At 43.3% G+C, this 16258-nt stretch overlaps 1 protein-coding gene across 1 annotated transcript in view; it reads right to left on the reverse strand.

Moving 5' to 3' along the window:
* Positions 1-1507: 1507 nt before the first annotated feature.
* Positions 1508-16258, reverse strand: part of LOC119964114 (vitellogenin-like) — a 92936-nt gene continuing 78185 nt past the window's right edge. Inside the window, exons 27-35 of the mRNA XM_038793420.1 lie at positions 15737-15879; positions 15520-15649; positions 15276-15405; positions 12271-12463; positions 7515-7606; positions 3476-3570; positions 3234-3384; positions 2684-2845; positions 1508-1776 (exon numbers count right to left, since the gene is read on the reverse strand). Of these exons, the coding sequence (XP_038649348.1) occupies positions 1667-1776; positions 2684-2845; positions 3234-3384; positions 3476-3570; positions 7515-7606; positions 12271-12463; positions 15276-15405; positions 15520-15649; positions 15737-15879 (1206 nt within the window). The 3' untranslated portion in view covers positions 1508-1666. The remainder of the gene's footprint in view (positions 1777-2683; positions 2846-3233; positions 3385-3475; positions 3571-7514; positions 7607-12270; positions 12464-15275; positions 15406-15519; positions 15650-15736; positions 15880-16258) is intronic.

Genomic DNA, 16258 nt, shown 5'->3' on the forward strand with positions numbered 1-16258 from the left:
GAAGGTTCTGGAGAAACTGGAAGTTCTGGAGGTGGATAAAATCACCTGGATGGAATGGACTACACCCCAGGATTCTAAAGGAGATAGCTGAGGAGATTGTGGAGGCATTGGTGATGATCTTTCAGGAATCACTGGAGGCAGGGAGGGTCCCAGAGGATTGGAAAATGGCTAAGGTAACACCTGTTTAAGAAGGGAGGGAGGCAGAAGATGGGAAATTATAGGCTGGTTAGCCAGACTTTGGTCATTGGTAAGATTTTAGACACCATTATTAAAGATGAGATTGTGGAGTACTTGGAAGTGCATGGGTGGCATGGTAGCACAGTGGTTGGCACTTGCTTCACAGCACCAGCGTCACTGTTTACGCAGAGTCTGTATGTTCTCCCCGTGTCGGCGTGGGTTTCCTCTGGGTGCTCCGGTTTCCTCCCACAAGTCCTAAAAGATGTGCTTGTTAGGTGAATTGGGCATTCTGAATTCTCTGTGTACCCGAATAGCTGCCGGAATGTGGCGACTAGGGGATTTTCACAGTTACTTCCTTCATAGCATTCTGACTTCAAAATATATGGGTATTCCTTTGCTGTTACTGGGTCAAACTCTTGGAACGCTCCCTAAAAGCACCGTCGGTGCACCGACATAACTGACTGTTGCGGTTCAAGAAGGCAACTTCCCACCTTCTCGAGGGCAATTAGTGATGGGCAATAAATGCTGGCCTAGCCAGTGAAGCCCATGTCCTGTAAAAATGAATTTTTAAAAAATTGGGCTGTTTCACTGCATTCAAGCTGCTACATAAATGCAAGTTATTGTTGTTATTTAAAATAGGGACAATTAATAAAGAAAGATTGAAAGAGCTCTGAATAGCCACAGAACAGTTCTCATGATTAAAGTGTAATCATTCAGTGTTCTTATAGAATCACCCTATCTCACCTGAAGAAGGAGCCGTGCTCCGAAAGCTCGTGTTTGAAACAAACCTGTTGGACTTTAACCTGGTGTTGTAAGACTTCTTACTGTGCTCACCCCAGTCCAACGCCGGCATCTCCACATCATCCTTATAGAATCAGTCACTGTTGCCATTAAATCAAAAAGAGAGATTTGCATTTTTATAGTGTCTTTCACTCTCCCACTCTACTTCATGAAGCTTTTTACAGCCACTGAAGTACTTTTGAAATGTAGTCACTGTTTTTGACAATATGGCAGCCAATCTGTACCACCAGCTCTCAGGGCCAGTAATGTGACAGCGACCAGGAAATCTGTTTCTTTTGTGGTGTTTGAGGGTTAAATATTGATCAGAACACCAGGGGAAACTCACTCACTCACTCCTCCTCACAATAGTGTTGAGGCATCTTTTATGTCCAGCTGATGGAGCCTTGGGATAGCTCCTCTGGTAGTGCAGCCCTCCTTCAGTACTGCACTGAAGTGTCAGTCTGAATGTTTGTGCTCAAGTCCTGGGCTGGGATGTGAGTAAATGACAAACACACAAGTAAATAGTCAAAATACACTTGCTAATGCCACGTCTCAAGAATTAAAGGTTTTATTGGAATATATTAATGCATCCAGAATAGCAAACTGTGTGGCAAGAATCAGTATAACAATGAGTTTGATAACAACTGTTACAGTTGATAATTTCTAACATTGATGAATGGCGAACGCTCATTCTCCACATGGATAGGGTTCATACTTCTGTACAGCGACACAAACAGTCCGTGTGAGAATCCACAGGGTGACTCATATCCACAGACTTCTTTCGGGAACTGAATATGACGGCTGCATCCACAGGTTGATCTGTTAATGTATTAAAACATGCTTTAGTTCTAGCTCTGCCAGGTTAAGGGAAATGCTTGTTTCCATGTGAGACTGTAATCAATAATATATTAAAAGTTCGCAGCTCTTGACTTCTCCTTGTTTCTGTGCCATTCGGCCCATCATAAACATGCTGACTTTCAAAAGCTGTCCAATTAGCCCAATAACCCCGCACAGTCATAATCTAAAGCCCTCCTGAATGCTTCGATTGAATAGGCCATACTTCCAGGCAGTAACTTCCAGACCCCAACCACTCACTGTGCGAAAAAGATTTTCTCAGATCACATTTGCAGACAGTACAACAACATGTTAAAAATCACACTGGAAAGATAGACAGAGGAATGTGTTGATCTGTGCACCTGGGTCAGATCCAAATCATTTTTGAAATGAGCGAATTTCACTCTATACATTAATCATAGAACCATAGAACTTGACAGTGCAGAAGGAGGCCATTTGGCCCATTGAGTCTGCACCGACCCTTGAAAAGAGCACCCTACCTAAGGCCATACCTCCACCCTATCCCCACACCTCCACTCTATCCCTGTAACCCCACCTAACCTTTTTTGGACACGAAGGGCAATTTATCTTGGCCAATCCACCTAACCACATTTTTGGATTGTGGGAGGAAACCGGAGCACCCGGAGGAAACCCACACACACGGGGAGAACGTGCAGACTCCGCACAGACAGTGACCCAAGCCGGGAATTGAACCTGGGACCCTGGAGCTGTGAAGCAACAGTGCTAACCAATGTGCTACCATGCTGCCCATCAGGGAATTCTAATAAATAGAATTAATTAACGATTGAATGCCTCTTGTTCTTATTGCGATAAATTTGCTTTTATTGTTTTTGTCTTGGTTAAAGTATGCACATTATTACTACAGACTTACTGGCTGGTACACAGTGGAAATTAACAATGCGTGAGAGTGTTTCAATGGGTGAACACCCTTCCAGGCACCGTTGAACTGGTTCAACTGAGTAACATCTGGATTCCTGCCCTTCAACGTTGACAGTTTTTCCTAGTTCCACAAAATTTCGTCTAACTTTGCAATCTGAAATTCACCAAAGTACAGTTTGTTAAAACCCAGATAAGATGGTTTTGAGGCAAAATGTAACAACTTGTATTTACATAGCCCCTTTAACACAAAAACTAAATTTGACACCCCCGAGCCACTTCAGGACATAGTAGGACAGATGGCAAAAAGCTTGGTAAAAGAGGTACATTTGAGGAATGCCTTAAAAGAGAAAATGAGGTGAAGAGGTTTGCGGAGGGAGTTCCGGAATTCGGGGCCCAGATAGCTGAAGACACGGCTGCCAATGGTGGTGCAATTAGAATTAGGGATGCTGAAGAGGCTAGAATTAGAGGAAAACAGAGACCTTAAGAGGGTTGCAGAGCTGGACGAGATTGGGATGATTTAAAATGAGTGGCGATTCTCTTACCATCTGCGCAGGATTGCCCTGGATATGTCCATGATTCAAAAAGATCCTCAACATCTCTGCCTTCCTCTTGATTTGGCATCATCATTTTACGCTCACCATTATTATGCCCACAAATACCACATGTCTTACTCATCATCTGATCAAGTACAATCTGTGCTCAAAGGCAAAAATAAGAATCAGTCTACCAACTACAGTTCCAAGTTAATATTTGAAGTAGTAATTGGTTAATGAGCATGCGGTACCTGAATTCTGTCTCCGTCAAAGGCCAATTGGTCAATATTGATTGAGGGTGCTTCTAAAATAATTCCAGTCCCATTCTGTTGGATTGTTACAAGATCTGGAAGACATTGGACATCCATTTGTTCAACAAGGCTTTTTGATCTTCTGACTATTTATATAGAACACTTGTTGCTACTAAATTAATCTTGTCAAAAGTAAAGAACTTTTAAGTTCCCTGCTGGGAATGGATAGTAATTTGGATAATATGGGCCCCCAAGTAGTTGAGTTGGAAACATTAGGGACCTTCAAGCGGCTATTGGATAGGTACATGGATTACGGTAGAATGATGAGGTGTAGATTAATTTGCTCTTAATCTAGGACAAAAGTTCGGCACAACATCGTGGGCTGAAGGGCTGTATTTTTCTATGTTCTATGTAAAACGCACATTTGAAGTTGCAGGAATACGAGGTCATTGGTACATTTCAATCCTGACGCCTTCTCCACCATTCAATTAAATCATAGTTAATCTATATCTGAACTCCATTTATCGACCTTGTTCCATAACCACCATTAATACTCTAATAATAAGTATTCTACACAAATCTATTAATCTGAATTTTGAAAATGTGAATTCACTCCCAGCCTTGACAAAACTTTGGGGGTAGGAATTGTAATTTACTATAAGCCTTTATGTGAAGAAGCATCCCCTGTACAACGAGCTCTCATTTAAAATTATGTCCTCATTCACAGGACTCCTGCATCAAAGCAAGTTTTTCCCCTTCCTTTAAGTCTTTTATTTATATGGAATACATCAATGAGACAATCATATTTTGGAATTTGTAACACCTGTTTAAATAACTAAACATCTCAACATCTCCAGCAAAATTTCCCATTTCAAACCAAATTTTTCCATTGATGAACTTCCTTCCACTCAATCCCAAATTAAGGAATCTTGATTTCTAATGATGGACATAGAACATAGAACAGTACAGCACAGAACAGGCCCTTCGGCCCTCTATGTTGTGCCGAGCAATGATCACCCTACTGAAGCCAACGTATCCACCCTATACCCGTAACCCCCCCACCCCCCCATTAACCTTATTTTTTTTTAGGACACTAAAGGGCAATTTAGCATGGTCAATCCACCTAACCCGCACATCTTTGGACTATGGGAGGAAACCGGAGCACCCGGAGGAAACCCACGCAGACACGGGGAGGACGTGCAGACTCCGCACAGACAGTGACCCAGCCGGGAACTGAACCTGGGACCCTGGAGCTGTGAAGCATTTATGCTAACCACCATGCTACCGTGCTGCCCATGGAGTTGTTGAAAGTATGATGAATGTAAAAAATTGTCATTTTATTTTATATTTTTTGCAGTAACATTATAAAAACCTGGGTTAGATGCATACAGGACTGCTAGAACTATGATTAAGAAATGAAGTAATCATTATTTGCAGGTGGAGTGTTCTGCTAATAGATCTTGAGAACCATTTAGTTGTTTACAGATAGTTAACTAATGGAATATTGTTTACATTTGAAGGACCCCCAGGATGTAGATAATTTAACAGGGGTATTGTGTTTGGTCCTGGTGAAACAAGTCAAGGGGCATCGTGTAAGAAGAGACAACAGAATGCTTTATGCTTTGGGTAGAGATGATGTCGTTAATGGGAGGAGCCAGGTCTGTCTGAAAAGACAATTGGACAATTAATCAGATTAATAGATTTGTGTAGAATACTTATTATTAGAGTATTAATGGTGGTTATGGAACAAGGTCGATAAATGGAGTTCAGATATAGATTAACTATGATTTAATTGAATGGTGGAGAAGGCGTCAGGGTTGAAATGTACCAATGACCTCGTATTCCTGCAACTTCAAATGTGCGTTTTACATAGAACATAGAAAAATACAGCCCTTCAGCCCACGATGTTGTGCCGAACTTTTGTCCTAGATTAAGAGCAAATTAATCTACACCTCATCATTCTACCGTAATCCATGTACCTATCCAATAGCCGCTTGAAGGTCCCTAATGTTTCCAACTCAACGACTTCCACAGGCAGTGCATTCCATGCCCCCACTACTCTCTGGGTAAAGAACCTACCTCTGACATCCATCCTATATCTTCTACCATTCACCTTAAATTTATGTCCCCTTGTTATGGTTTGTTCCACCCGGGGAAAAAGTCTCTGACTGTCTATCTATTCCCCCGATCATCTTATAAACCTCTATCAAGTCACCCCTCATCCTTCTCTGTTCTAATGAGAAAAGGCCTAGCACCCTCAACCTTTCCTCGTAAGACCTACTCTCCATTCCAGGCAACATCCTGGTAAATCTCCTTTGCACCTTTTCCAAAGCTTCCACATCCTTCCTAAGATGAGGCGACCAGAACTGCACACAGTACTCCAAATGTGGCCTGACCAAGGTTTTGCATTGAGTAGCTTAGTATGTTGCTCAATTAATCCTTTGCCAGCCTCTTATTCTCACTGCACAATGTATTGAAATAAGGGGGGGGGAAATGATTAAGTAAACATTTGAATAGTTGACTGATGACTATTCCCATATGCAGCCAACAAAATGAGGCATTTTTATGAATTTTGGAATAAAGGGCGTGATCTAACCGAATTGCAACAGAGTGCCGTTTCGCCCAAAGGCCCAGCTCACATTCAAGTGGGTCCTTGAAATCCCCCCACACAAGGGCAGGGCAGTCTTGGGCCCAATCCCCGCACAATGCCAGCCTGTGACTAGTACTGAATGGCGCTCGCCTAAGGTCTCCGAGGCGAAGTAGTTAGAGCCCACCAACGTGGGCAGATAAGGTGAGCTGTATATTAGAGACTAGCTACTCACTCTAATATGCACATTTGTCAAAAATGGATCCCGCCCACAGTGGGAGGGGTCCAGATCGTGACGTCTTGCGTGATCCCGTTAGATCTCACGAGGCATGGCGTGCCTAGTAGATCCTGGAAGAGCCTCTCCGACCATCTACCTGCAACGTCACGCCCCCATTCGCCTGAACAGGGGTGCGACGTGGCCGGCAGATCGCTGCCAGAATATCTAAAGTGAATTTTCAGACAATTATACAAATATTAAACCCATTCATTAAAAGGGAATGTAAAAAGATTGCCTAATATGACAGTACAGAATCAGACTATTTGACCCAATTGGTTTGTACTGCCATTTATGCTGTGTAACAGCCTCCTCCCATTCCTCTTTATTGTACCCCATCAGCGTATTCTACTATTATATTCTTCCTCATGTCTTTACCCAGCTTCCCTTTAAATGCATCTGCATTATTTGCCACAACTACTCCTTGTGGTAATGACTTCCACATTCTGGCCAAAGGGGCTGGTTTAGCTCACTTGGCTAAATCGCTGGCTTTTAAAGCAGACCATGCAGGCCAGCAGCACGGTTCGATTCCCGTACCAGCCTCCCCGGACAGGCACCAGAATGTGGCGACTAGGGGCTTTTCACAGTAACTTCATTGAAGCCTACTCGTGACAATAAGTGATTTTCATTCATTTTCATTTCAAAGTTGCCATTCTCATAATTTGTAAGTGATTTTCCGCGATTGGGCAGCACTTGATGAACAATCCTGAGTGCGCTACTGGCTAACCTAACAGCAAACCTAAGATAATCAGCAGAACTCGTAATGTGGCTCATTTGTACTTATTATTAGCGGCAAACATTCATATACAGGGTTAGGTCCTCCATAAACAAAGGAATATGTTCAAACTTTATTATGCCTTTTTTGAAAGACAGAGTCTTGCGGAATCTATAGTTCTCGGTTGCTTTCCGGCAACACTTTGGCCAATTAGAGTCAACTTGCCAACCAATCAGCACCCTTTTCTCCTGTAGCATAAATTGTCCCGATTGTTTGAAAATTGGTATTCTTGTCCCGATGAGTGAACGATGAAAAGCTTCAGCAACATATCGCCCTCTTCAGTAATATTCAAATGTTTTAATTGGTGTTAATTTATGGGTGAGCAGTACATCTTAGCTACATATTCTGCATTGACACTTTTTGGAAGTGCGTGATTTAATCCATTTACAAAAGAGTTACTCACTTTGGATAACATTTCCTTGTTTACTCAGGGCGGTTTCAACATCATCCACCAAGAGTTTTATTCCATCTGTCGTAGGATATGCTTCAATTACGCTGGGAAAGATAAACAGAAATTTGATTGGGATACCACAGCACAATTAGTAAGGAAAGAGCAAAGGCAAAGTGGATATTGGCTATGTTACTGGATGAGTAAACCAGAGGCACGGTTGAACAGTACAATGAATGTCACATCAAATTGCACAATAGAAGTTGGAGAACTTGAAAATCGGAAGCTGATATCAGTGAAAAGGACCATGATTGGTGGGTTGCTGTATATTTCACACTGTCTCCCTAAAGCAGCTTACAGAAGGAATCCTGCCTTCTCACCCAATCTGGGTCTATATGTGACTCCAGTCCCACAACAATGTGGTTGAATCGTTAACTAGCTGCTATGATGGTTGATTAAGCCACCCAGTTGTTATAAACAACTCACCTTCACCAAACAGGCTTCAAAGGTTAAAGGTGGTCCAACTAGGGATGAGAAATAAAATGCTGTTCATTGGCTGTAGGACCCACATTCCAACAGGGAATTAAAAAAGCAAGGCCCATTCAATGAATCCACGTATGACCTTTTTAAAATAATAACCTTTATTAGTGTCACAAGTAGGCTTACATTAACACTGCAATGAAGTTACTGTGAAAATCCCCCTAGTCGCCACACTCAGGCGCCTGTTCGGGTACACTGAGGGAGAATTCAGAATGTCCAATTCACCTAACAAGCACGTCTTTCGGGACTTGTGGGAGGAAACCGGAGCACCCGGAGGAAACCAACGCAGACACAGGGAGAATGTGCCGATTCCGCACAGACAGTGACCCAAGCCAGGAATCGGACCCGGGACCCTGGAGCCGTGTGGCAACAGTGTTAACCACTGTGCTACCCATGCCGCCCTGTACAGATCATATACATGGGTCATGTGTGTAGGCCCTTAGGTACGGGTCCTTAGCCCTTTGAAGCTGTTCCTCTATTCAATGAGATTACACTTGACCTGCATCCTTCCATCATTTACCCGACTTTGTAGATATTCCTTCATACCCTTGGTTAATAAAAATCTATTGCCTCTATTTAAATTGAACAATTGATCTCCCATCGATTACCCTTTGCTGAAGGTAGTTCCAATCTTCAGTCACCCTTTGTGTGTAGGAACCTTTCCTTATTTCACTCCTGAAATATCTGTCTTGGATTCCCCAACTAGTAGGAATTGTTTCTCTATCTACCTTATTGGCTCCTCTCAATATCTTGAATACTTCTCTCAAATTTCCCGTTAAACTTCTAAATTCAAGGGAATGCAACTCCAGTTTATGTAATCTCTCCTTGTAATTTAATCCTTGGAGTCCAAGAATCATCCTGGTGAAACCTACCCTGCACACCCTCCAAGGTCAATACATCCTGCCTAAGATGTGGTGCCCAAAACTGCTCAAAGTACTCCAGGAGTCGTCTAATCAAAGCCTTTGTATTCTATTCCCCTAGATTTAAAGACCAACATTTCAATAGTTTTTTTTATTACTTACCTTTTAAATGATCTATATACACGGGCGTTAATGACCAGATGTTCATGGGGACTCCACGGACTTTCACATGCAGGACCTGGGTCCAGAGGTCCCATGTCCATTTTGAGAAATTCCATTTTCACCAGTGAAGGAAAAGGAGTGAGATGTAATTCCCACATAAAATCATAGAATTTACAGAGCAGAAGGAGGCCATTTGGCCCATCGAGTCTGCACCGGCCCTTGGAAAGAGCATACCAATTAAGCACACACCTCCTCCACCCCATCCCCTTAACCCAGTAACCCCAATTAACCTTTTTGGACACTAAGAGCAATTTAGCACAGCCAATCCATCTAACCCGCACATCTTTGGACTGTGGGAGGAAACCGGAGCACCCAGAGGAAACGCATGCAGACACGGGGGGGGGGGGGGGGGGGGGGGGAGGACATGCAGACTCCGCACAGGCAGTGACCCAAGCCAGGAATCGAATCTGGGACCCTGGAGCTGTGAAGCAACAGTGCTAACCACTGCGCTACCGTGCTGCCCCGGTGTGAGCAACCTGGAACCAGCAGAGCAGAGCAACATAGTGCTGAGTTCAACCAAACCCCAATTTCATTGCAGCAAGGATCTTATTCGCAGTGCAGGAGCTACAAATCTTTGGAGAAGTTGTAAGTGCTCTTGAACGATACATAGGGTCTGTAGACATGACACGCTGTGGAGTTAATTTGGTGCCCAGCCCTTTAGAAATTTGGGGAAAAAACAACCTGAGGGTGCCTGTAGGTTGAAAAGAATGATCCAGCCGTTTCAATAGCTCTGTGTTGGCAAAACCATAAATGCTATCATTATAGCATTCTCAACGTGTGGGTGCTTTCCACAACCTATCATTATCACATTAGGGGGTTGTAAATTCAGTTTGAGTGACAACTCAAAGAGTTAATTAAAGGATTATCTGTCTTTTATGAGGGGCTATGAACATAAATTTTGTTTTATAAGAGATTAAGTACTTATGGGGATTTAAATATATTGAATGAGAGCATCATTCATACAGTGAAAGCTTTATTTTATTTAATCTCAGCATAGCTCCTATGGGGGATGGGTGGGGGTCTACAGGTTGGCATGGATGATATGAGTAGGCATGTACAGGCATGAGGGTGGATGTGGGGTGGGAAGGGGAGATGTGAGAGAATGCGGATGGTGGGGCCCAGAGGGTTTAATCCTTAAAACAACTGGGATGGTGCCCCAGAGAACCAAGGTGGATATTTTAAAGTGATCACCTCGGCACTCGGCATCACTGTGATTGCTTACTCTGGGACTAGCAGGCCAGAGTCCATCCTGCAAACAAGGTTTATGACCCCACGCTTGTCTTTATTCAAATCATTTGCCATTGTTTTGCCTAGTTACCTAAACTATTACCATCTCTTTAGAATTTTATACTTCCACCTCCACTGCATAATGTGACATCCACCTTTGTGTCACCAACAAACTTGATGATGTAGCTTTCTATCCTATCGCCCTGAATTATGTGAGTAGTTGAGCCCTAAAACACTGATCCTCGTTGGATACCACCAGGCACTTCCTGACAATTAGTGAATGTGTCTATTATTCCTACTCTCTGTCCCCTGCCACTCAATTTTCTGACTAGGTCAATAATATACCTTCAATTCCATAAACTTCAACTTGAATTAACAGTCTCTCATGAGGCACTTTACTGAGTGTCTTCTGGAAATCCATACAACTAACATTCTTACACATTTCCTTGTCTACTGCTTCACTCGCCTCTTCAAAAAAATTCAAACCCTTTTACCTATCCATGCTGAATTTCTCGGATTAGCTGAAATATTCACGGTGTTCACTGTAACCTCAATCATAGACTCCAGTAATTTTCCGACAATAGATATCAGGTTAATTGGTCTATAATTCCTTGGTTTCATTCTCTAACCTTCCTTAAATAATGGAGTGGCGTGCACAATCTTCTAATCTGAAGAGCAATAACTGAATCAAGGGAACTTTGTATGTTTATAGTTGTGACATCTACAATGTTCTCACTTCTTTCAAACACTGGGATGGAAAACATCTGGCCCAGGGTTTGTTGTCCTAAGCGCCATTACTTTCTTCATCGTTGATATTTTGCTTATGTTAATTTTAGTGAGTTCCTATCCTGATATCAATTGCAAACACAGGGCCATGTAAAATCCATACTAATCACATACATGACCGTGTACAATCTGTACTGGTCACATACATGGACCATGTACAAACTACACCAATCACAAACAACTAAATTAAGATGTAAGATTTAAGAATAGACCATTGGCATATCTCAAATCGCACAATGAATGAATTTGAGTGATGGTTAAACTTTGCGCTGAGAACCAATCTAACCACCCTACTCTAATGATGAATACCTTATTTTACTCTGGTCTTTCAATCATTTATTGTGTTTTTTAATTTTTCCTGGAAAAAGTATGAACGTAAAACTTACTACAAAATAGCCCTTGCCAGCAACAGCAATTAACTTTAAATTTAAAAAACCTTTGATGAGAATGATGATGCATAGACCATGAACAATCTCTACTGAACACATATATGGACCATGTAATTAACAATCTTTATCACTGTCACAGGTAGGCTTACATTAACACTGCAATGAAGTTTCTGTGAAAATCCCCGCGTCGCCACACTCAGGCTCCTGTTCGGGTACACTAAGGGAGAATTCAGAATGTCTAATTCACCTAACAGTCTTTCGGGACTTGTGGGAGGAAACCCACGCAGACACGGGGAGAACGTGCAGACTCCGCACAGACAGTGACCCAAGCGGGAATTGAACCCGGGAAACTAGCGCTGGGAAGCAACAGTGCTAACCACTGTGCTACTGTACAATCTTCTCATTGGATTATTTTAAGGTAAATGACATTTCACAGAATCAAAAATACCCAGTCACATCCTCCCCGTTAGATTTTACTGCCATGCTTCGAAAACATCCTAACTTCCTATGTACTGCATTTAACCTCTTTCCCATCCCATTTCCTATATATTATATATGTAAATATAAAATATAGTATATATTCTACATCTTGCACTATATATAGGGCATTCAAGAGGGAGTTGGATGGTCTCTTTCTGAGTGTAATAGGTCTGATTCTGTGAATCTATACCACAATTCATTTATACATTAAGGACATTAATATTTAATCCCTGCTTACGGTGATGATTAATTGTGATGGCTACTTACATATTGGGCACTGATATCAGCAGCTTGATTGCCTTCTTTCTCAGCTGATCCTTCGCCCGTCGCATCAGTAGAACAAACTTTGGAGTTGGTGAGCAATCTTTAGTCAGGATGTAGTGGCAATCATTAACTATTTTATATTTCAGCTCATTGCTATCGAATGTAACAACTCGCTCATTCTCAACAATACATTCCCCTGCAGAAAATAAATTATGGAAATGTTAGTCTCCAGAAAGGTTTACCTCTACTTTCCTGGTATATTCTACCATTCCATTAACCTCTTTCTTAGTGAACACACATCATCCACAATCCGTGCCAATATTTAGCATTGTTATCCGGTTTGGGATTGAGTTAATTTTTTTTAAGTTCCTACACAGGATGCGGGCTTGGCTGATGAGGCCAACATTGGTTGTTCTTTTCCAACGATCATTGTTGAGGTGAGGCTGTGCACTGCACGCCTAAATCTCTGCAATCCGTGAAGGGTAGGCACACTCACGGTGCTGTTAGACGACCAGTTCCAGGACCTTGACCCAGAGACAGTGAAGTCTGGTTTAGCTCACTCGGCTAAATCGCTGGCTTTTAAAGCAGACCAAGCAGGCCAGCAGCCCGGTTCGATTCCCGTACCAGACTCCCCGGACAGGCGCCGGAATGTGGCGACTAGGGGCTTTTCACAGTAACTTCATTGAAGCCTACTCGTGACAATAAGCGATTTTCATTTTCATTTTCAAATGGAATATATCTTCAAATCTGTAGAAGAGTAATGCAGACTTGAAACGTGGTGTGGGTCAGGCTCTGACTGAAAATCGACGTCTCCAGATGTACAGCCGGGTTTTCATAAGAACATAAGAACTAGGAGCAGAAGTAGACCGTCCGGCCCTTCGAGCCTGCTCCGCCATTCTATAAGATCATGGCTGATCTATTCGTGGTCTCAGAACCACTTATCCGCATTCTCGCCATATCCCGTAATTCCTTCATACCAAATCTTCAGCAACTCTGACAATTAAAAAATTTGAGTTGGGGGGTGGGGGGGGGATGGTGTGGTTTATGCCGTCAGTCAGTCTGGCGGGTCAGACCCTGATGGAGTCTGCTTTACCAGGGCACAATGGTCTCAGTGTCTCCCACCCCCACAACCAACAACCACCGCAGCAGTTTCACCAGTGCCTCCCCACCCCCCCTCTCTACCAAATCCCCCCTTTAAAGGCATAGGCCACTTCCCCCTCCCACCCCCAATTGGGCTATGCAGATGGCCCGTCCCGAGTATTCCCACTGTCTTAGACTGGCACAGACTGGCACTGCCAGTTTCACAGTATCAATCTGGCGCTGCCGAGTTGTGTCGGGGGGGGGGTGGGGGGGGGGGGCAATGTCAGGCATATGTCCCTCTCCCACTGGGGGCAATACTTACCTCGATGCCCCCGGAGACTGTTTCCCGTCTTCGCAAAGCAGTTTCAATATTCAGTGAGAGGAGGCGTGTCATTAAACTATATTTAAATGAGGCTCCCACCCATCCCATCGTTACTTCACGGGCGAAGGCCGTGGAAAATTGGGAAACAAGATCTCACTAGCGAGAATCAACTTTCCCGTGGGATTTTGGGACAGTGTCACTGTTCACGTTGATGGCCCAACACGGACTCAAAATCACCCCCATGAACTTGGTTTCTTTCTCCACAGATGCTGTCAGACCTGCTGAGTTCATCCAGCATTTTCTGGTTTTATTACTGTGACTTTTACATAGAATTTTTAGTGCAGAAGGAGGCCATTCGGCCCATCAAGTCTGCACCGGCTCTTGGAAAGAGCACCCTACCCAAGGTCCACACCTCCACCCTATCCCCATAACCCAGTAACCCCACCCAACACTAAGGGCAATTTTGGACACTAAGGGGCAATTTAGCACGGCCAATCCATCTAACCTGCACATCTTTGGACTGTGGGAGGAAACCGGAGCACCCGGAGGAAACCCACGCACACACGGGGAGGATGTGCAGACTCCGCACAGACAGTGACCCAAGCCGGAATCGAACCTGGGACCCTGGAGCTGTGAAGCAATTGTGCTATCCACAATGCTACCGTGCTGCCCATGTGGACTTAGAGGGCAACTTCCATGTATGGGCTGCCCTTTTTCTTCTAGGTGGTAGAGGTTGCAGGTTTAGAAGGTGCTGTCGAAGGAGCCTTGGTGAATTTCTGCAGTAGACCTTGTAGATGGTACACATGGCTACCAATGTGCATTAACGATGGACAGAATGATTGTTTAAAATGGCAGATGGAGTTCCCATCACAATTATAAAGACCTCTATCAAGTCACCCCTCAGCATTCTATTTTCCAGCCTACTTAATCTTTCCTGATAGTCATAACTGCTCAGTTTGGCATGATCCTTGTTAACATTTTATTACAGCAGTGTCTCTATATCCTTTGTGAATATAGTGACCAGAAGTGTGCACAGTACTCCCAAGTGTGATGTAACTCTAGTAATTTGTGTAAATCTTTTATTATACCTTCTCCAGTGATTCTACATCCTTTTTGTAAGATGTAGATAAAATCTGTGCACTAAATTTGGTTTATACAGGGTTCTATATAATTTATAGTTTTCAGTTCGGTGAAGTGGCTTTAATGTTTATGTCTGCTAAACAGTTGTACGTTATCAGAGTGAGAAAAATCTAGCCCTCTTGATTCTTCAAACCACCTGTTGCACTCCATACTTGGGAGAAAGAAAAGAGTTCCTTTTAATTGAATAACCACCCTCCCCCAGTGGAGGACACAAGTTCACATGCAACCCAAGTCGGAGATGGAGCTACAGCATCACCCTCAAGACCTGTGCTCCCTTGGAAGAATTCTCTTCACTTGTACTGATGGTGCCTTGTATCAATTCACAAGCACCTCCTCCTCCTGGTTTAATGTCTCATAGCTTGAACTGAACATCAGGGCTCCCAATGCTTTTCCTACATATTATACAGGTATCAGGTGAAATCGCATACAGAATATTTCCCAGAGAAGAGGTAGAAGTAATAATTACGCTGGTTGGTGGTCAGAAGCAGACGTGCAACTTCAGTGATGCCTTTGAATCCGCGTTTCCGTATGATTGGACCCATTGTTTGGACGTGAACTGGCAAAGGGAGCTCGAAGCCTTGATAATAGATAGTAAACTGGTACCGAAACAATAAGATTCTCCGTTATACAGGTCAAGAAATCTCAACTCTCATAATAAGAACATTTGAACTGGAGGATGGCTAAGTGAAAGTAGATAAAGACATCCGTACCCTGGGTAGTTTAACAATTGTATCAATGGTCCGGGGTGATGTGAGGGCTATCAGCTGCGTTATCTGGTGAGAAGGGTTAACCTCAAAGCTATTGGAAAATCCTAATAGATAAGCAGCTCCTGATCCGATCCTAGTTAAAAAGAACATTGACTCAGTATTGTAGATAGTGTACATGGAAAAGAACGGAGTAGGACGATTACATAACACAAATGCTTACACCCTTCCGCCGGTTATCATCGCACGAGGAATATCCGACCACCTAGTTCGAATTTTCAAAGCTGGGTGACTTGCGAGATGTCCCATCGATGCTTTAAAAGACATCTTATACGTCTGGCAGTTTTCACCCCATCTGTACATTATCTAGGATATTTTAAAAGATACAGTTTTTCACTTGGTATGGCATAAAGAACAAAGAACAATACAGCACAGGAACAGGCCCTTCGGCCCTCCAATACCACCTTTGGCCAAAACCCTCAGCCCTTCCTTGTGCCGTATCCCTCTATACCCATCCTATCCATGTGTTTGTCAAGGTGCCTTTTGAGTGCCGTTAATGTATCTGCTTCCACAACCTCCCCTGGCAATGCGTTCCAGGCACTCCCCACCCTCTGTGTAAAGAATCTGCCTCGCACCTCTAAACTTTGCCCCATGGACCTTGAACCTATGCCCCTGGTGACTGTCCCCCCACCCTGGGAAACAGTGCCTGCCCATCCACTCTATCCATGCCCCTCATACTCTTGTA

This window comes from Scyliorhinus canicula, chromosome 4, assembly GCF_902713615.1.
Source record: "Scyliorhinus canicula chromosome 4, sScyCan1.1, whole genome shotgun sequence".
Classification (NCBI taxonomy): Eukaryota; Metazoa; Chordata; class Chondrichthyes; order Carcharhiniformes; family Scyliorhinidae; genus Scyliorhinus; species Scyliorhinus canicula.